Source organism: Solanum lycopersicum, chromosome 10, assembly GCF_036512215.1.
Source record: "Solanum lycopersicum chromosome 10, SLM_r2.1".
NCBI classification, from domain to species: Eukaryota; Viridiplantae; Streptophyta; class Magnoliopsida; order Solanales; family Solanaceae; genus Solanum; species Solanum lycopersicum.
The window spans coordinates 58,574,416-58,595,489 of record NC_090809.1 but is presented as its reverse complement, the minus strand read 5'-3'; the positions used below and the strand labels follow the sequence as shown (position 1 = coordinate 58,595,489).

Below are 21,074 nucleotides of genomic sequence, written 5' to 3'. Positions count from 1 at the left end.
TGATTCGATTCGATATTTTAATTTTTTGGCGTTTATGCCCGCCCCCTAATAGAGACGAAAGATTTCATCACTATATTTCATTGTATGGGAAAACATCAATGCAAGTTGTTTATTGGAAATACTATTCATTTCCTGCAGAAAAACTAAAGAATAGTGGATTGCCAATTTTTTTTGGAGAAATATATGGAAATATATAATTAATTATCCTTAGTGAACTTAATTTACATCACTAATTTTAAAACAAGATAATAGAAAATGGAGAGAAGCCAAATTTGCAACTTTGCATGATATTTATTTATATGAATATAGGTGGTGCTATGTAGTCCTCTTGTCATTTTTAAATTTCATTTTCAACTAGCAAATGATTTTAACCTCTCCTGTAATCTTCTGAGAACAAAAATTCAAATGGCAAAAAGGAGAACGTAATTGCACTGACAAATTACTCTCAGTTATGTGTCGTTTCTGTTGACCTTTCAAATGGTCTGCCGTATCAATTGTGTTGGAAATAGCAAGGTGAGGATCCACCCATACAACAACATAAAGTGAGATCCCACTGTGGGGCGTGGAAACGATAGTGTGTACACAAATTTTATTACTATCTTATGAAAGTAGAAAAGAGATTGTTTTTCAAAGATTAACTATCGGCTCAAGTGCATCAAATTCAAGTAAAAGAAAGAAAAAAATAATGAACAAACACGCTTAATAGTTGATAAGAAAAACAGTGTAAATTTTACAAGAGAGAAACAACAACAATAAAATAGTGTGATAATATATAGAAATATAATAATCTAACAAATGTCAAGTGCTATTGGGGTACGACATACACTAAACCTTCGCAAGAAGACAACACTCTACACACCCCTACTAACCTTCTACTCTAATGCGCGACCTCCACTCATTCCTATTTAAAGTCATGTCCTCTGTAATAGAAGTTGCAACATGTTCGATTGAATCACTCTCCCTAATACTTTTTCAGCCTACCTCTATTCTTCTGTGTACCCCCTACAACTAGTCTCTACCACCTCCTCACATGGGAGTCCGTGCACCTCCTATGTACATGCCCAAACAATCTCAGTCTTGCTTTTCGCATCTTGTCCGCAACAGAGCCCACTCTCACCTTCTCTGGAAAGACCTCATTCCTGATCTTGTCACTCCTAGCATGCCCACACATTCATCTCAACATTGTTGTCTCTGCGACATGCATCTCCTGAACATGTGAGTTCTTGATTTACCAACACTCCACCATCCACTCCATACAATAAAAGATGGTCAATTCAGCAGTGTATCTTTTCATCCTCCTGATCATTCCTAAACATATCTATATGATATACAATATACTTATATCATTATCGGCGTTGGAAAATATAGTTTGTTGCACAATAATATGCCGGCTCAGGTTTAACGTATGGTATGAATCTTCTAGAGGATATCTTTATAGCTTGGTGAAATATTTTGATGACCGATGACACGAGTTGTGGTTACCACAAATCCTCTTGAGAAACTCTTACGTCTCATGGCTAGTATTTTTTTGCTAAATACTAGAACTACAAATTATCCTAAGTTGAAATGATGTTAACGACTATTCTTACGAGGTAGTCAATCAAAGGATATTACTCCTACTAGCTTGTCTTTTTTCTAAGATTATATGCCCAACTCCAATATTTGTGGCGATGATAATTTAGGTTTTTTTTTTTCACGCAAAACCTTATAATTTAAAATTTGGCTTTCTTTGTACAACATGACAGAGTTACAAGACTTGCGTGTGAACCAGGTCCCTTAGGCATGGTTGACCCCAAGTCTTCGCATATTTTTAACTAATATGAAAGTAAAAAAAAATAAAAATAAATAAAGATGATACTACTATGTCTATATATTAATATTATAGTAAGTTGTTGAGGTTTTAACAAAACTAAGCCATTATATAAAGTCATTCACCAAAATAATATGTTTTTCTAAAATTTTACAGAATTAGTATAAACGCATTCCACAGTAACGTTTTAGGATATATTTTACTTTTTAAAAGTTGATGGCGTCAGATTGATATACATTACTCACAGTAACGTTTTACTCCTAAAACGTTACTAGGAGTAACGTTTTAGGAGTAAAACGTTACTGAAAATAACGTTTTAGGAGTAAAATATTACTTACAATAACATATATCAACCTAATGCTGTTATTTTTTTTAAAAAAAATTTACCCTAAAACGTTATCGTGAAATACGTTTATACTAGTTTTGTAAAATTTTAGAAAAATATATTACTTTGGTAAATTGTTTTATATAATGGCTTAGTTTGGTTAAAAATTCGTAAGTTGTTGGTCGAATCATCTTGGAAATTCTCAAAAACTATGGAACTAAAACAGATGAATTTGCTTCCTTACCAAATTGCCTGTTTCTATGCTTGTGTACTAACATTAACCACTGCCCAAAATACGACTAATACTATCCACACCACCATTACTAAAGGTGGAAATTTCACTAAACCAGGATGTCGTAACAAGTGTGGGAATGTTACGGTTCCATACTATCAAAACATACAACAAACTCAATTGAGACGAAATAGGGAAGGCACGAAGAAAGCTAAGAGTTCTGTGTTTGAAGAGAATGAAAATTGATACTGTTTCATTGATGAACCCAGCATTATATACATGTAGATGAGACTATTCTAGAAGAATCAAAGATATGAAAAAAAATCCTAACTAACTAACTGCCATAGAACAAATTACAATTATGAGTAAGCAAGCTGATGACTTGTAACATACTAACTAACTACGGCTGAGCTAAATAATTAGTTGTATTGTGTAGCTGTAATTGTTAATTGTTTTTCCCCAATCTGATGTTATTATAACCAGAAATTACTGATTGTAATAAATTATTCAGAAACACGAAGTAACTGAAATTTATCGAACCAATAAGCAAGATGAACAGAAAATTATTTTAGAAAATACTTAAAACAAACGTACCAGAAACTGAAACAATCTTTTAGTTTGTAAGAAGATCAAGTCCACTGAACTCACAGTGTCCCCTTAAGGAAATTATTCCCCTCTAGTATTCGAGGTTTGATTTGGAATATAACCTCCCATGGTAAAATGATCTTAATAAGTAGAGTGTAGATACCAAAAACTCTCCTGTCAGCGAATCAATCCACAGCAGGAACGTACACGAAGAAAAAATGTGTTTATAAAAAGAATGAAGATCAGAAAATTCGTTTGAAAATATTCTGAAGAATGAGTTGTATTTATAGGCAAGAAGAATATGTTCTGAAAGGTTGCAACCCTTTCAGAATTGACACAAACATGAAAGGTTGCAAACTTTCAAATGGTATTGACTGTTCATGAAAGTTGCAATCTTTCAGAACAGTCCTGGCGGGAATTTAAAATAAAACAGAAAAATAAAACGGGTCACGCGAGCGGATCCGAGTCGGGTCGGTTAACTAAAAAGTTGAAAACATTTCGGTTAACTTCTGTTACCAACTAATTAATTAAAATATTATTTGGTCATATAATTAATTAAATAAATAATTAAAATAAATTTTGTCCAAAAAATAATCTCTCGATCATTTGTCGAAGCCCGAAGCCGAAGTGAGCGACGACGACGCGAGGAGGGTTCCTCTTTCCAACCCTTTTAAAAATTAATAAGAGTGTTTATGTATTTAAACTCTCCTATTTTTCTTTCCATTACCGATGAGGGACAATTGTTTTTTTCCATCAAAGCATAAGAAGACTTTTGAAGTTCCCAACTCTTCAAGTTCTCAACTTTTCAAATTCCTCTCATTCCCTCTATTTCCCATCAATTCTTGCTACATACCCAACAATCCCCCACATTGATGGGGAATGGTTATAACATAGGAATGCATGGACAATTGTACTTTACAAGCAAGGATTAATTGCATCTGGATAAGTAGGTTTCTCCTTGGACTTTCCGTAGTGAACATATGTCGGATATACTCGGTCAATCGATGGATGTGATATCTTTGAACCGTCGAGCTTTGGTGTATACCTAGACAACAATATGTCACACAATTAACCCTTTACTGTTTATGATTCTTACAGTTGTGTTTGTTTCATCCATGAACACCTCCTGTTTTCATGAGTGTATAGAGAATAGGCTTTTGACATAAAATTTTCTTTGAAACGGCTTCCACTTCACACTCACATAGGTGATTTCTAACCGTGTCATCTCATAGATACACTATTTGGTCAAATCTACCAAACTTAGCAAATCATTAAAAACTTTAAGCTTTATTACCTCATTAATATGTTTTTTAATATATCGTAGAAAAATATTTCGTATATTTTTTTAATATGTTTCTGATTCTAGTTTCGCTACTAGTTTTGATTTTTTAGTTGTCAAAATGTTCTTTAACTTTATTATCTTACAAAGATGTTCAAAGTTTTGTTCTAAGTATTTTTGAAATAATAACAATGATAATTTAGTTTCTTTTTCACGCAAAACTTATTATTTGAAATTTGCTTTCTTTGTGCTATACGACAGATTTACTAGACTCTTGACTCTTCTGAACCAGTAATAAACCTGGTCCCTTAGGCATGGTTGACCCCAAGTCTTTGCATTTTGTTTTATTAATATGAAAATAAAAAAATCATAGTACAATGTCTATATATTAATAATTACAGTAAGTTGTTGGTCGAACTAGTTTGTATAATTTTGGAAATTCTCAAAAACGATTTAACTTGAACAGATGAATTTGCTTGCTTGTTTCTACGCTTGTGCGCTAGTATTAACATTAGCCACAGCCCAAAACACCACTGAAGTCACAAAGCCAGGATGCACTAAGCAGTGTGGAAACGTTATGGTTCCATACCCATTTGGTATTGGCTCAGATTGCGCCTATGATTGGGGGTTCGTGCTGCGGTGTAACACGTCTAATGATGGTTCACAGAAACTCCTCATAGGAAATAACATTGTGGTGTACAATATCACCGATGCTGAATTGCGTATCTCCAATTCAATCGGTTGGAGATGGTACAACTCTAGTGGAGCTGTGCACAGCGAATCACTTGCTTGGACCACATTTCCAGAAACAACACCGTATAGTTTCTCTTCGCTGAACAGGTTTACTGTAGTTGGTTGCGATGACTATGCTTCCATCACAGGGCCTAATAACTTTGTGTATGGCTGCAATGTTAGCTGTACAAGCACAAGGGATGTGGTAGCAGGAGAGTGTATGGGAAAAGGCTGCTGCCAGACAGAGATACCCAAGGGCTTGAAATCCTATAACACAACCATGTCTAGCAAAAAAAACCATACCGATGTGAAAGCAACAAACATATTCACAGGGAAGGAACTCAAGAAAGCCACAAACAATTATGCCAATGATAGAATTCTTGGTCGTGGTGGCCATGCGATTGTATATAGAGGTGTGCTAAGTGATAGCCGTGTAGTTGCCATTAAAAAATCCAGAATTGTGGATGAGAGTCAAATTGAGCAGTTTATCAATGAGGTGCTTATTCTCACTCAAATCAACCATCGAAACGTGGTGAAGCTCTTTGGGTGTTGTTTGGAAGATGAAGTTCCTTTATTGGTTTATGAGTATGTCTCTGAAGGAACTCTTTACGAGCACATTCACAACCCACGTGGAGGGAGTTGGTTAAATTGGCAAAATCGGTTGAGAATTGCCATAGAGACAGCGACTGCACTTGCTTATCTTCATTCATTTGCGTCCATGCCTATAATTCATAGAGACGTTAAGTCTGCCAACATATTGTTAGACAATGTTTACACAGCTAAAGTGGCAGATTTTGGAGCCTCAAGGTTAATTCCTTTGGATCAAACACATGTGGCTACATTGGTTTTAGGGACATCGGGATACTTGGATCCAGAATATTTTCGCACAAGTCAATTGACGGAGAAAAGTGATGTTTACAGGAGTAGTTCTGGCAGAACTTTTGACAGGGTTGAAACCTATTGTTAGATGTAGAAACGATGAACAAAAGAATTTGGCTGATTATTTTGTTTGGTCCGTGGATAACAATCGCTTATTTCAAATTGTTGATCGTGGTGTTTTGCGAGAAGGGAATCTTGAACAACTTCAACAGATGGCTGAGTTGGTGAAGAAGTGTCTTGAGTTGCATGGAGAAGATAGGCCTACAATGAAGGAAGTGACTATTGAGCTTGAAGGTTTGAGGAAGGTAACTGGATTCTCTTGGTCTAATCAACATGGACTCAAAGAGGATGAGTTATCAGATCTTTTCACAGTTCCCATCAGCTCCAATGGAAATACTCCCAATTCAGATAGTTCTCACATAATGCATCCTACATACACTCCAAGCTGATCTAACATCTCGTCCAATAATAATGGCATTACATTGCCTCTTCCATGTTGAATGTTCTATTCGAGGTTCCTTTTCCTCTCAATTTAGATTTTTCTTTTAAGACACAGTGTTGGATATCTTTGCAGATTATATATAACGAACCTTTTCATGATAAGAATTAGTTTTTCGTTGTTGCTTATAGACAAACAAATTCCAAAAGTCAAATCATTTGAAACGAATTGTGCATATATTGTATACAAAACCAACCCACGCGTCCCAAATGGTTTTCTAACACTCCTGGACGCATCCATAAGAAGGAAGGAAATCACATTGTCAAACACAATAAACCAGGAACTAATGTTCAACCCGCTGCAAGGGCAATTGACAGAGATCTAGTAGGATAAACAGCAGCCAGAAAGTTCAAGTAAAAACTGATTTCACCTCAGAGAAGACACAAATTCAGCTAATTTTCCGCTGGGACTTCACTAAGCAAACAGGAAGAGAGAATAACCTTACAAATCAACAGATTTTTGGCACCAAGAAGGAGAAAAAACAAACTAAAACCTTCTATAATATCGCAGCAAATAAGCTATGGAACCTTAATAGGTTGAAGTAGGGAACGATAGTGAGATGACAATAGGCCAACGGCAATTGGCATTCATGGTTGAATTCGAGGGACAGAAGTACAAGCTTAAATGTTTGGTTGCGCATATCTAAAGTTAAGGTCATAAATATAAAATGACGTCAATTTAAAAGATATATTTATGTATTATGAACTAATGAAATATAACAGATTTGCCAGGTAATTATGTCCTTTTTGAAAAGAAAAAAGTTCGGAGACACTTAACCACTCTCTCCGTCCCTTTTTATATGTCATATTTTCACTTTGCACATTAAGAAATGATGTAACTTTATCCTTCTAGCATTATTTAATGTTTTATTAAGTCAACTTTATAATAAATGATGAATACATTTTCAAGATTAATTAACTATTATAATGAGCAAAATATGATAAATTATGCATAAATTTTATAAAATGACAAGTATTGTGTTCCAACTATTTAAAGAAAAGAATGACATATACAAAGAGACAGAGGAAGTAGAGTATATTCTAACATAAAAATTATAAAATTTTATCCACACTAACACAAAAATCTCATATTCCATAAAATTCAATTTTCGATGAGCATTTATTTTTCTTTTTATTTATTATTAATTTTTTCTAATCTAAATACAAATTCAATTAAAAAGACTGATTCAGCCCGACCTAATCCAATATTCAAATTCGATAGATAATAATATTTTGCTTTCGGAAAAAGGCCAAAAATACCCCTGAACTATAAGAAAAGGTTTAAAAATATCACCCATCCATCTTTTAGTCTAAAAATACCTTTCGATCATTTTTTTGGTCTTAAATTATCCTTTCATCCATCTTTTGCTTCACTTATACCCTTACAACTAACAACCCTCTCTTTTTAATTTTTTTCCTATAATTTATCCAAATAAAAACAATATGTCTTTTCAAGATTCAAAAAATATATTTCTTTAAATTTAGTAATTTCTTTTTTCCCAAAAAAAATTGCTTTATATAATTAATTTTTTTTAAAAAAATATTATTCATGCCACAATTAGCGGGACATAATATATAAATATAAATCCTAAAATTGACTAATATTTTTTAAAAAAAAATTAATTATCTAAAACAATTTTTTTTTGAAAAAAAGAAATTACTAGATTTTAAAAAATATAACTTTTGAATTTTGAAAAAATATATTATTTTGATTTGGATAAATTATGGGGAAAAAATGTGAATTTTTATTTCATTCAATAAGAAAATGACACATAATAACTATTTTTTTAAAAAAAAAAAGGTTGTTAGTTGCAAGGGTATAATTGAGTAAAAAGGTAGATGGAAGGGTAATTTTAGACCAAAAAGATGAATAAAAAGATATTTTTAGACTAAAAGATGGATGAAATATATTTTTAAACTTTTCCTTATAGTTGAGTGATATTTTTAATCCTTTTCTGTTTTACTTTTAATGTTTAGTTAGGCAATTATTTAGTACTTATTAGTCTTACTCATTTTGGCACAATATAGTATTTTTTTATTATAATTATTTTCGTTATGACTTATTAATTAATAATTTATTTTATATGATTTTAGTATCTTTTTTATTGAATATGTTACTACGATATTATGAATTGTCTCATATTTTTTGTTTTTTTTTATCGCCATCTTGGGGCAACGGAAGGTTTGACAACAATTCCTACTTTATTAGTTAAAATCCAAACAGTGAATACATTTAGGAGGAGGACATGAATCTGATCTAAATGAATATGTATATGCCCCCATATCATGACAAATTCAGACTCAATGGATGTGATAGAAGGAGAGTGTACGGGAAAAGGCTGCTGCCAGACGCAGATACCCAAGGGCTTGAAATACTATAACACAACCATGTCTAGCACAAAAAATCATACTCATGTTTGGTCCTTCAATTCGTGTTTGTATGCATTTCTGGGAGAGGCGGATCACATCCATTTCCAGGGCTTGCCAGATCTAGGTGATGATCTAAATGTCAATAATTTTTATGATAGGATTAAGGATAGTGTCCCCATTGTGCTGGATTGGGCCATCGGGAGTCTTACTTGCACGCAAGCTTTGAAAAATGAGGATTATGCTTGCAGTGAAAATAGCCACTGCATTGATTCAGATACTGGTCTTGGTGGATACCGCTGCAGCTGTAATACAGGTTATCAGGGTAATCCTTATCTCAATCAAGGCTGCCAAGGTATAAGACTATATATAATGTTTCGATTCTTCATCAAGCTTTTCATGCATTGATTTGATCTTTTTTCAGATGTTGATGAATGTGTTGATTATCCAAATAACAGTTTGTGCCAACAGATGTGCATAAATACCCCAGGAAGTTACAATTGTTCTTGTCCCCATGGCTATACTGGTGACGGCAAAAAGGATGGTCGTGGTTGTATAGCTCCCTACCATGATGAGTTCCCATGGATCAAGTTCTCCGCAGGTTAATATCTCACTATACATGGGCGACTCAATAAGATTAGTGGCCTAAAACTATCTTAAAACGGCAGGCCTTATTTTCCATATCAATATTTTTTAAAGCCTGCTTTAAGTGGCTACTGGCTTGGTAGTTGGTCCCTCTGGCCGAACCTGCTTTCATGACCACAAATACTATTTCCTTCATTCCAGAAGTATTGATACATTTCTATGTTCAAAAACAATTAACTTTACCCTTCTCATTTGATCCTTAAGGAGAAGCTTTTATGGTCACACAAATGCTATGAATACACACTATTTAGTTTAGTTTTGTAAATTTGGATTGGTGACCCTGTCTTTGTCCATTCAACTAATAGTGATTACAGAAAGATAAGCAATTTTTTATATCTTGTGTTTGAAACAGCAACTTGGAACACAAACTCGTTAGCAGATATGTCTACAATTAGTCCTGTACTTTTGATCTAGTTGAAACAGACTAATAAAAGTTCAATTCCACTAATTATACAGGTATAGGAGCTGGTGCCTGTATATCCCTAGTGGTTGGAATAGTTTGGCTCTGTTTCAGAATCAGGAAAAGGAAATTGATTGAAGTTAGGGAGAAATTCTTCCAACAAAATGGCGGTTTATTATTGAAACACAGAATCTCCACTAATGATGGTGATGTGAAAGCAACAAAAATTTTCACAGCTGAGGAGCTCAAGAAAGCTACAAACAATCATGCCAATGACAGAATTCTTGGTCGTGGTGGCCATGCGATTGTATATAGAGGTGTGCTAAGTGATAACCGCGTAGTTGCAATTAAAAAATCTAGAATTGTGGATGAGAGTCAGATTGAACAGTTTATCAACGAGGTGCTTATTCTCACTCAAATCAACCATAGAAATGTAGTGAGGCTCTTTGGGTGTTGTTTGGAAGATGAAGTTCCTTTATTGGTTTATGAGTATGTATCTGAAGGAACTCTTTACGAGCACATTCACAGCCAACGTCGAGCGGGTTGGTTAAATTGGCAAAATCGGTTGAGAATTGCCATAGAGACAGCCACTGCACTTGCTTACCTTCATTCATTTGCGTCCATGCCTATAATTCATCGAGATGTCAAGTCTTCCAACATATTGTTAGATGAATTTTCCACAGCTAAAGTGGCAGATTTTGGAGCTTCAAGGCTCATCCCTCTTGATCAAACACGTGTGGCTACATTAGTTCAAGGTACATTTGGGTACTTGGATCCTGAATATATTTTCAAAAGTCAATTGACGGATAAAAGTGATGTTTACAGTTTTGGAGTAGTACTGGCAGAACTTCTAACGGGGTTAAAACCAGTTTCTGGAGATAGAAACGATGATCAAAAGAATTTGGCTGATTATTTTGTTTCATCCGTAAATAATAATCGCTTGTTTCAAATTCTTGATCGTCGTGTTTTGTGAGAAGGGAATCTTGAGCAACTTCAACAGATGGCTGAGCTAGTGAAGAACTGTATTCAATTGCATGGAGAAGATAGGCCTACAATGAAGGAAGTGGCTATTGAACTTGAAGGTTTAAGGAAGGTAAGTGGGGTCTCTTGGTCTAATCAACACCTACACGAAGAGGATGATTTATCAGATCTTTACACAGTTCCAATCGACGCCTATGAAAAAAAACCCAACTCAGATAGTTCTCGTATCATGCATCCTACATACAATCCAAGTTGATCCAAAATCTAGGCTACTAATACTGGCACCTCTTACTGTACTATCCTTGTGTTTTCTTCCATATTGAATGTTCTAATGTAGGTTCCTTTTCCTTTTCTTCTCAAGGTGGTATGGCTTGGGATACCCTTGTACTTGTCCCGGATTGTTATCCCAACCCCTACACTCGGCACTTTGTCAACTGAACACTTAAACTTGTTATAACTCAACATTATTTTCATCATACTGATTAACTGTAAAAGTAAGAAAAAGAGCTCCTTAATTCCTCCTCTTTCAAATACCCTATCATTTTTGCATATATATATATATACATACTATGCATGACTGAGTTACTATACGGATAGATAAAAATGCGGTAGTACTTACAAGAGATATCTTGAACCTTGGAAGGCAATAATGGAAAGCAACACTTGTTTCTGTTTCATCCCCAATAGAACTGTAGATGAGCTTCGCAGCCTAAAGAATTCAAACTTGTTCATAAACTGCATTAATAGCAACATAAACATTAACTGAAGTCAACAAATTGCTCATTACCCACTCAAATAAAAAGCATGCGATTCACTAAAATACTGGATACCTAAAGTTCACGGCAGTAAAAAGATGTACCAAGGTCAGTGCAGGCTGCCAATTAATCGACATTCAAATCTGAATCTTAAAATATTTCACAATCGTAATTACAGATTCCCATATTTCACAATGAACAGGCAAAAAGCTCAAGTAAACAACTCCAGAGACGCAATTGATTTCACAATACAGACCACAAATTTCTCATAGGAGACGCAAATTCAAACAGTTACATAGATCTACCCCTTCCCCTGGGCCTTCACTAAGCGAACCCGAAGAAAAAGTAACATCGCTAATTAACAGATTTTTGGCATTAAGAAGGACATGGAAGAAATTAAAACCTTCAATAATATTAATCCACACTACGATGGGCTCGTGAGAAATTTTATTTATGTAGTATCTTATTTAGTTATAGATAAAGTTTTAAAATTTTATTGGTATATAATTTGAAATTTTAAATTGTATTTTTACTCACTAAAATTTCACAAGTAGTTCTCTTAGTTTTTCTATATATAATCTGACAAAATAAACGAAAGCTTATAGCAATAACATATAAAATATTAGTTCCTCCGTCTCTGCGTTTCATTTTATGTGACATCATTTCTTTTTTGATCAATTTAAAAAATAAACACATTTTTTTATATGGTAAGTATTTGAAGATATAATTTCTCTTTTACCCTTATTGATCCCACTTAATTTTCTAATGCGTTTATAAGGAGAGAGAAAAGTAAGTTATTTTTTTTGAAGGATAATATAGTAAACATTTCAAAATCTTCATTATTTCTGAAATTCCGTGCCGAATCAAATATTGCCACATAAAATAAAACAAAGAGAGTATAAAGTTATTCTTTAAAAAATACATCATGTATTGATGGACGTTTAGTTCAATAAAAAGGTAAAACTAATATGAATCATAGCGTACAACTGTTTAACATAATCCTCACCCACATTTTAGTATAGACAATCTCCTTATGTGAGCTTATGTTTCCTCAATATAAATAGTTTTAAAGCTAGGTAAGAGTAATAATACAAATTTCTAAATTATGATGGTTGGTTGTTCACAACCTATCAGTATCTATGGTCTGTTATTTTGAGATTAATATCAGTAATATAGTTTGTCCCATGATAATCTTAATCAACTATACATTTGATTGATGAGTGTAATTGTCATATATAATGTAAGTGATTTAAATGTTGATAAGAAGATACAAGTTTTGTTTACATATGTGAGTAACTGGAAAACGTATTTTGAATTTTTTTTTTTTTTTTAAACAGCGATAATATATTTAATTAATAAAATAAAATCGAAAGATATTTTTAATCTTTTTTCCGTTTTTATTAATATTTAAATCAATTGATGCAAAAGTAACTGCACTTACTATTACTTTTCGCAAATAAATACAAACAATATATGATACTGTATCCCCCTCTTTTTATATTATATGTTTGATTAGTATGATTACTTATTTTGTTTTTTAAAAAAAATTGTTGTTCATAATTTGGAGTAAGTTATAAATAGTCGTGTGTAATAGTGGAGTCAGAATTTTTAATAAGGGGTTCAAAATTCGTAGAATAGACACACGGAGTAGCTGAAGATGGTTCAACATCTATTATATATACATAAAATATTTTTTAACCATATATAAATAATATAATTTTCTATTGAAAGATGGCTTCGCCCCTGCTTGTGTGATTATAAATTATCTCATTGTGAATAAAATAAGAAAGTTAAGTAAATTATCTTTAAATATTAAAAAAGAGTCATTCTATATTCAATAATTTTTTCAAAATATTATATCAAATGGATTGAGACAAAAAAGTATTTTAAGATCATGTTAAATTTTAGTTAAATTAAGTCGAATCAATCCTGTCAATTTTGCTAAATTGGATTAGAAATAGAAATTTCAAATCATAAACAGATGTAAATTTTATGTCGAGTTTTTGTTATAATCGAAATTTTATATTATTTTGCCTTGAACGTCTCATGCAATTACGTATTCCATTTTCTTGTTGTTTTATTTGGATGCTCAGCCACCACGCTCACGTAATAAAAGTCATGCATGTTTGTTTTCGAGTCCAAGCATGAATAGTCTAGAAGGATATCACAAATTTTGCAATTTTAAATTAGGTGACACATTTTATTTTTTATTTTTATTATGTATTTAATTATAAAAAATTTATGTCTTTTTGAGATAATATTTATATGTCTGGTTATTGTATAACAAGCGTATAACATTTAAAAAATCACAATTAAATTTTAAGTCAATTAAATCTCGATTTTGGAAATCACAATCAATATTTTTAAAAACGTTTTTGGGGGGAGTTTTAGAGCGAGTTTCGTGGCAGGGTGTGCTCTGAGGCATAAATTAAAGACGTAGATCCATAAGGCGTAAGTCCTAAAAATTGAGGTGTAAGCATCAAGCATAAAAATGCAAGTCCGTATATTATTAAAAAATGGGCAACTTTCACATATAGCAAACAAAAAAAATCATATTTATATGCTATAACAAAGTTTGTATAATTGGTCCATAACAAACCTATAAATGTATAATTCGTTATACATATACAATTGTGTGATTCGCTGGCCTATTTCGTTGCAATTGTATAATTCGCTGGCCTATTTCTCTGCAATTATATAATTTGCTAGCCTATTTCTCTGCAATATTTCTATAAAATTTGCATTCGCATACAATTGAATCGAAGTAAAATGTTTGTATATAATATAATTAAAGTGTTTAGGAAGAAGATAATGTTTTTGCATGTGTATATACAATTTTCTCTCGCTTTATACAAAACAGAAACAAAAATTTATACACTTTTGTTGTATAAAGCAAGAGAAAATTGTGTTTCGCTGCAATTGTATAATTCGCTGGCCTATTTTGCTACGATATCTGTAAATTTGCATTTGTATACAATTGAATCGAAGTAAAACGTTTGTGTATTGTATAATTAAGTTTATAGCACGAAGATATATGTTTTTTTGCAGGTATATATACAATTTTCTCTCGCTTTATACAAATTGCTATGCTTCACAGTATATATCTCAGCTTTATGTCATTATCCTTTTAAGGCCGTGTTAGTAAATGTTAGATTTGGTGTATATTTGACATAGGTTAATGGAGATGACGAGTCGTCATTTAGGTTCTGTAAACAAGGTACTGGAGCTTTTAGCTATCTTGCTAGGAAAAATCCATTGTATTTGTATCGTGAATGCATTGTATGTACTTGGAAACACAAATCACTCTATTTTCAAAGTGAACCAGATATTGAGAGAGCTTAGTAGAGAGTGGTCTGGACACTCGTATGAAGCGAGAGAGACAAATGACACTGGCAAAACAGTTTGCTAATGAATACAAATAAATCAAACTCTTTGCTAAGGAATACAAAAAAATCAAACGATAGCTATTGTATTTATTTTGCATTATTAGTTTGCTATTCTATACAATTATTCCTTAAAAAATTTACTTTCATTTATTATATTAATAATAAAACTATAAAATTGAGATACAAATTACGTCCTGTAAATCTATGAGACTTATATCTTGTATCACAAAATTTACGCCTCGCCCTATACGATATAAAACGGGTATTCTTACCTTCCATTTTTAAAACATTGATTGCAATATTAATTAGGATGGAGGGATTAAATATAATTGTCTTGTGGATACAAAACCAACCACGAAGATAGTCCAATAAAACAAAAAAGTGGTTAGTAGAGCAGAAAGCAAAATGTGATTGGTTTCAGATAAACAAAGAAGCTGACTCGTGAACTTTAACTATGACTCTTTTTTCTAAAAAAAATTTCACTCGTCTATTTTTATTGTACATTTTGACAAAATTAAGAAACATTAAATTCTTTTACCTATTATCCCTTAATTAACTTTTCTTCATCTACTTGATAATTAATAGAAATAAAAAATTGACAAGTAATTATAAATTAATAAATTACTTTTTTTCCCTCTCATTTATGTTACATTTTTATTATTTTATATTTAAATTGTTTAAAATTTTATTAATATTTAATAAGAATTTTATTAGTATATATTGATATGAAAAATCATACAGTAATTTGTATTTTTTATATAATATAGTTTTTAAATATTTTAATAATTTAATCATAAAAATTAATTATTATTAGCCGCCAAGTGCATCAATGCTGGGGCAGGCCGAATCTGAATCAGGTTTGTGACAGCCACTACTCATTTGCCTCTCTTCTTCGAACTAAAAACCATTAAAGCTAACCCAAGGCTAGCTCCCTGTTTTTTATTTATTTTTAATGACAAAGGCAATTTGACTGTCGCTATTTTTTGATGTATACAGATTAAAATATTATTTTTATATAATAATTTTTTAAATTTATAAGACAAATTTAATGTAACGAGCTCGATTTAAATATCAAATGTAAAACTTTTAAATAAAAGTTTAAAAACTCAAATTATTGGGCCATTTCGAAAGGATAAAGGTCCCTGTATTTGCATACCAAGGACAGTTTTCGGATCATCATCGCTTTTATTAGGTGAACATATAAATATTTTAAATTAAAGTTTTCGAAAAAGTTCTTTTTAATTATTTTTTTTATATTAAGCACAAAACGATAATTTGCGTATATTTCAATCTTCTTCGGTGGAAAAGTGGACTAGTAGAAAAGTGATTCTCCCTCTTGTGACGTATTCAACTATGTGCTTTTTGTTCGATTCTCGGTGAGTAGAAAATAAAATAATTCCATATTGCACTGACAGCAGATTAAAAAATATATTTCAGTTACATAAACAAAATGTAATTATGCTCCTACTATCAGAATCGAAGCCACTGAGGGTTCAAAATTTTATCGAAATACCTTTTGATTTATATTATTTTATATATAATCAAATTTATTTTTATATATATAAGAAAAAGGGTCTGATATATCCTTTACCTTTGTCATTTAGAGCTAATATATTCCTTGTTATGAAAGTGGCTCATATATATATCCCTATTTGTAAACAAAATGACTGACATATACCCTTTTCCTCTGATAGAAATAAAAAAAAATTTAATCTAAATTTTTATTATTTTTTTCTAAAAATATAATCCTGAGTAAATTTAATCCTGGTCAAACATATTTTTTTTGACTTTTTTTTATTTCAATGACTAATTTATAATTATTATTTTGATAATCAAATTTATTTATGTTTCACTAATATTCTTGTAAAACTTATTGTAGATAACCAAATTTTTTCTTCGAATACGAAATTAAATTACAATACATACAAAAAAAAATAGTTTAATTTTTTTTCTTTAAACTAAGGAATGTAAGAAAAAAACAAAATAAGAATAAGAAACTCAAATAATTATAATGAAAGAAGTAAAAAAATAATTTATGTATGAAAAAAATTAAAATATACCTAGAACTTTGATAGAAGAATTATATATACTCCTAAATAATTTTTTTAAAAAATTAGAAGTAATAAATATAAATTTAAAACCAATTTTTTTAACTTTTAGGTATATGTGAGCCATTTTATAACGATAGGGGTATATGTGAATCGTTTGTATAACGATAAGGACACATATGAATCACTTTTATAACAAGGAGTATATCAGCTCCAAATGACAAAATTGAGCATGAACTTTGTCAAAGTTCACATTTATTCTACAAAAATATAGTTGAGTATTTAAATTTGTTATGTGTTGTGTTAACACATTGACCTCTATTTTATTTTTCTTTTGACAAAAAACCTTCCCTGGTCGTTGGAAATATCTTTTTCATAAATACAAATACAAACATTTTTTCATTTACCATAACTCAAAATCAACTTTTTCTACTTCATTCTAAAACACTCTTAAGCACTTTCCCACCGTTTCTTCTCTTAAACCACCGCCCATGTGTTCAGAGAATTGAATAGTAAAATTGATACGAAAAAAAACAAAAAAAATCCCAAAGGCCGCCCCCTGTTTTTCTACTACACAGTTTTTTTCCTTCTTATAAAACTCAAAAAATTACTCAACATTTTCTGATTAAAAAAAAAAAAAAAAACACATACGGCACACATTCAATTTCATCATGGACGTGAAGATCGGAGCAATTGACACGTGTAAACCACCGCACACCGACGTGGGCTGTTTACCGACGGTTAACGCCGTAACCATTCACAATCCAGCCGTTCCGTTCAACTCGCCGGAATCCACACTGGGTCGTCACTTAGCACGCCGTTTAGTCCAAGTTGGGGTCACCGATGTTTTTGGCGTTCCTGGTGATTTCAACCTGACATTGCTGGATCACTTAATTGATGAACCTGCGCTTAATTTTGTTGGGTGTTGTAATGAGCTTAATGCTGGATATGCTGCTGATGGATATGCTAGAGCTCGCGGTGTTGGAGCTTGTGTTGTGACCTTCACTGTTGGTGGACTTAGTGTTCTTAATGCTATTGCTGGTGCTTATAGTGAAAATCTTCCATTGATTTGTATTGTGGGTGGACCTAATTCGAACGATTATGGAACGAACAGAATCCTTCATCATACGATTGGGTTGCCTGATTTTAGTCAAGAACTTCGTTGCTTTCAAGCTGTCACTTGCTATCAGGTAGATTTGTATTTAAATGAATTCGGTAGATACATGTTTTGTATTTGATAGTGAATTTCTTTTTTGTCGTGTTTTTGGGTTTTCAGGCTGTGGTGAATAACTTAGAGGATGCACATGAAATGATTGATACCGCGATTTCTACGTCGTTGAAAGAGAGTAAGCCGGTTTATATAAGTATAAGCTGTAACTTGCCGGGGATTCCACATCCTACTTTTAGCCGTGAACCTGTTCCATTTTTCATCGCTCCCAGGTATGTAATTTTGAGAATTTTTCGTTTATTCACTTATAATATGCTCTGTTTTCCTTTTTTGGTATGATAATATTTGATTCCGCATAAAGTTTAAGATGTTAACTTAATGACATAATACATGAACGTGTCTTTTAACTTAGCATAGTCATATGTGTATGGTAAGTTTCTGTCTCAGTGGTGTTTACGTGCAACACGTAGTGAACAAATGTGTTTATTGTTAAATTTTTTATTAAATTGAAGGGCATATCTATGTATTATGCGGATTTGATTTGATTTGTATGTTACAGAAGATACTATATGAGTTGTGACATATGGACATCTTCACTAGTGTTGGTTCTGTTTTTCCAGTAATGTGAACAAGGTGTTTACTTTGTTTTTGGTATTAGATTGAGTAATAAGATGGGTTTGGAAGCAGCAGTGGAGGCAGCTGCAGAGTTTTTAAACAAAGCTGTGAAACCAGTCATTGTGGGAGGGCCAAAAATGCGCGTTGCAAAGGCGTGTGATGCGTTTGTTGAATTAGCGGATGCAAGTGGATATGCTGTTGCAGTGATGCCATCAGCTAAGGGGATGGTTCCAGAACACCATCCTCATTTCATTGGAACTTATTGGGGTGCAGTGAGTACGGCCTTCTGCGCCGAAATTGTGGAATCAGCTGATGCTTACTTGTTTGCTGGACCTATTTTTAATGACTATAGCTCTGTTGGGTATTCTCTGCTTCTCAAAAGAGAGAAAGCTATCATTGTACAGCCGGATCGTGTGACTGTTGGTAATGGACCTACATTTGGTTGTATTTTAATGAAGGATTTCCTTGCTGCATTGGGCAAGAGGCTAAAGCACAACCCGACTGCTTACGAGAACTATCGAAGGATTTATGTTCCAGAGGGACATCCTCTCATGTGTGAGTCTAAAGAGGCATTGAGGGTTAATGTTCTCTTTGAGCACATTCAGAGGATGTTGTCTGGTGACACGGCTGTGATTGCTGAGACGGGGGATTCATGGTTCAATTGCCAGAAACTTAAACTGCCCAAGGGATGTGGGTGAGCTCCAAATAATAATGTGAAATGACGTTTACTTCTGTGTTCATCGTAATGACATTTGGAATTCTTTGTCTATCTTTCAGGTACGAGTTCCAAATGCAGTATGGATCTATTGGTTGGTCTGTTGGGGCAACTCTTGGTTACGCACAAGCAGCAAAAGAAAAGAGGGTGATTGCTTTCATTGGTGATGGTAGTTTTCAGGTATAAAGAAGTCCTGTGAACTGAATTCAACACGATAAGTTCGTTTTGTTTATCTATTTCATCGTGTTCTTATCATTCTATATTGGCATATACTTGTTGTAGGTGACTGCTCAGGATATTTCAACAATGCTGCAATGTGGTCAGAGGACTATCATCTTCTTGATAAACAATGGCGGTTACACAATTGAAGTTGAGATTCACGACGGACCTTACAATGTGATCAAGAACTGGAATTACACTGGACTAGTCGATGCAATCCACAACGGGCAAGGAAAATGTTGGACAACAAAGGTGAGGAATTTCTCTATCCCTATACCATTAGTGGAGTCAAAAGAGTTATTTCAACTAAAATAATGCATTCTTATACTAGGTTCGTTGCGAAGAGGAGCTTGTGGAAGCAATTGGAACTGCAACTGAAGCAAAGAAAGATAGTTTGTGCTTCATCGAAGTGATTGTTCACAAGGATGACACCAGCAAAGAACTGCTTGAATGGGGTTCTAGAGTCTCGGCAGCTAATAGTCGTCCTCCAAATCCTCAGTAAAACGTCTGAATGTTCGATAACAAGTTTCAGATCACCGCGCAACTGTTATCAAGTTGTCAAGTTCCCATGTTATCTTTTCATTTTCAGTTTCTAGTTCCTATCAACATCATTAGGGTATGATGGTAGTGTTGTATGTTCATAAAATTGTCAACATTGGGAATTTTGTCTCTTTCATTCGAACTATCACGTATTCTGCTAGTGTTGTTTGTCCATAAAATTGTCAATATTTGGGATGTTGTCTCTTTCATTTAACCAAGTTTTTGTTTAAATTGATGTCTTCTATACGAAATTGTCACCTTTGTTATGTGATAAAGTATGAATAAGTCAGGTTAAGACCATTAAAATATTTGTTTCAATTTTCAGCATTTCAGACCCTCAAAAAGTTTGGTTTTACCATCTATATAAGAAAAACTGAACGTTTCTAAATATTAAGTGTAACATTGTAATGCATATTTTAGTATTTTTGTTGTGTTCATAACAGGATTTTGCTAAACAAAAATTTGATAGTATGAAAAGAAAATTTACTTAAGAGAATTTAATTAAAATTTAAAGTTCAGATTCAGATAGATCAATTTAATATTTTCAAATCAAAATTTTAGATATTTAAAAATTGTATAAAAAGTATTATTCATTACCATTCTTTTCATATTAATATAATAAAAAGACATTCAATTATGTTGGTCAAATTGTTACGTCTCAATTGTCACTCACTGTAAAAAAAATGTCAATGTATGAAAATGTATAAATTTTTATACTAATTCTTAGAAAAAATCCCATATAATTCACAATTTTGTTATACTGACTTTTTAATTCAAATGATACATAATAATGAGTTTATAGACTGAAATGTGCTTTAATTTCCACCTACTAGATTAGTCTTCTGGATTGGACTTTGTTCCTGTTTAATTAGTCTATAACACAAGTTTACTTGAT

At 32.5% G+C, this 21,074-nt stretch overlaps 2 protein-coding genes across 2 annotated transcripts; both read left to right on the top strand.

The window, feature by feature from the left end:
* The first annotated feature begins 4,650 nt into the window (after positions 1-4,650).
* LOC101245813 (wall-associated receptor kinase 17-like) lies at positions 4,651-11,237 on the top strand. The gene is given in 5 exon segments (XM_069290061.1): positions 4,651-5,881; positions 5,883-6,288; positions 8,615-9,062; positions 9,132-9,308; positions 9,809-11,237. Coding segments are annotated over 5 exon segments (3,396 nt in total). The 5' UTR covers positions 4,651-4,697; the 3' UTR covers positions 10,990-11,237.
* A 5,985-nt stretch (positions 11,238-17,222) lies between these two features.
* LOC101247173 (pyruvate decarboxylase 1-like) lies at positions 17,223-20,485 on the top strand. The gene is made up of 6 exons (XM_004249021.5): positions 17,223-18,112; positions 18,199-18,362; positions 18,749-19,399; positions 19,483-19,600; positions 19,703-19,891; positions 19,971-20,485. The coding sequence occupies exons 1-6, from the start codon at positions 17,594-17,596 to the stop codon at positions 20,139-20,141; spliced, it is 1,812 nt and encodes a 603-aa protein (XP_004249069.1). The 5' UTR covers positions 17,223-17,593; the 3' UTR covers positions 20,142-20,485.
* The last annotated feature ends 589 nt before the right edge of the window (positions 20,486-21,074 follow it).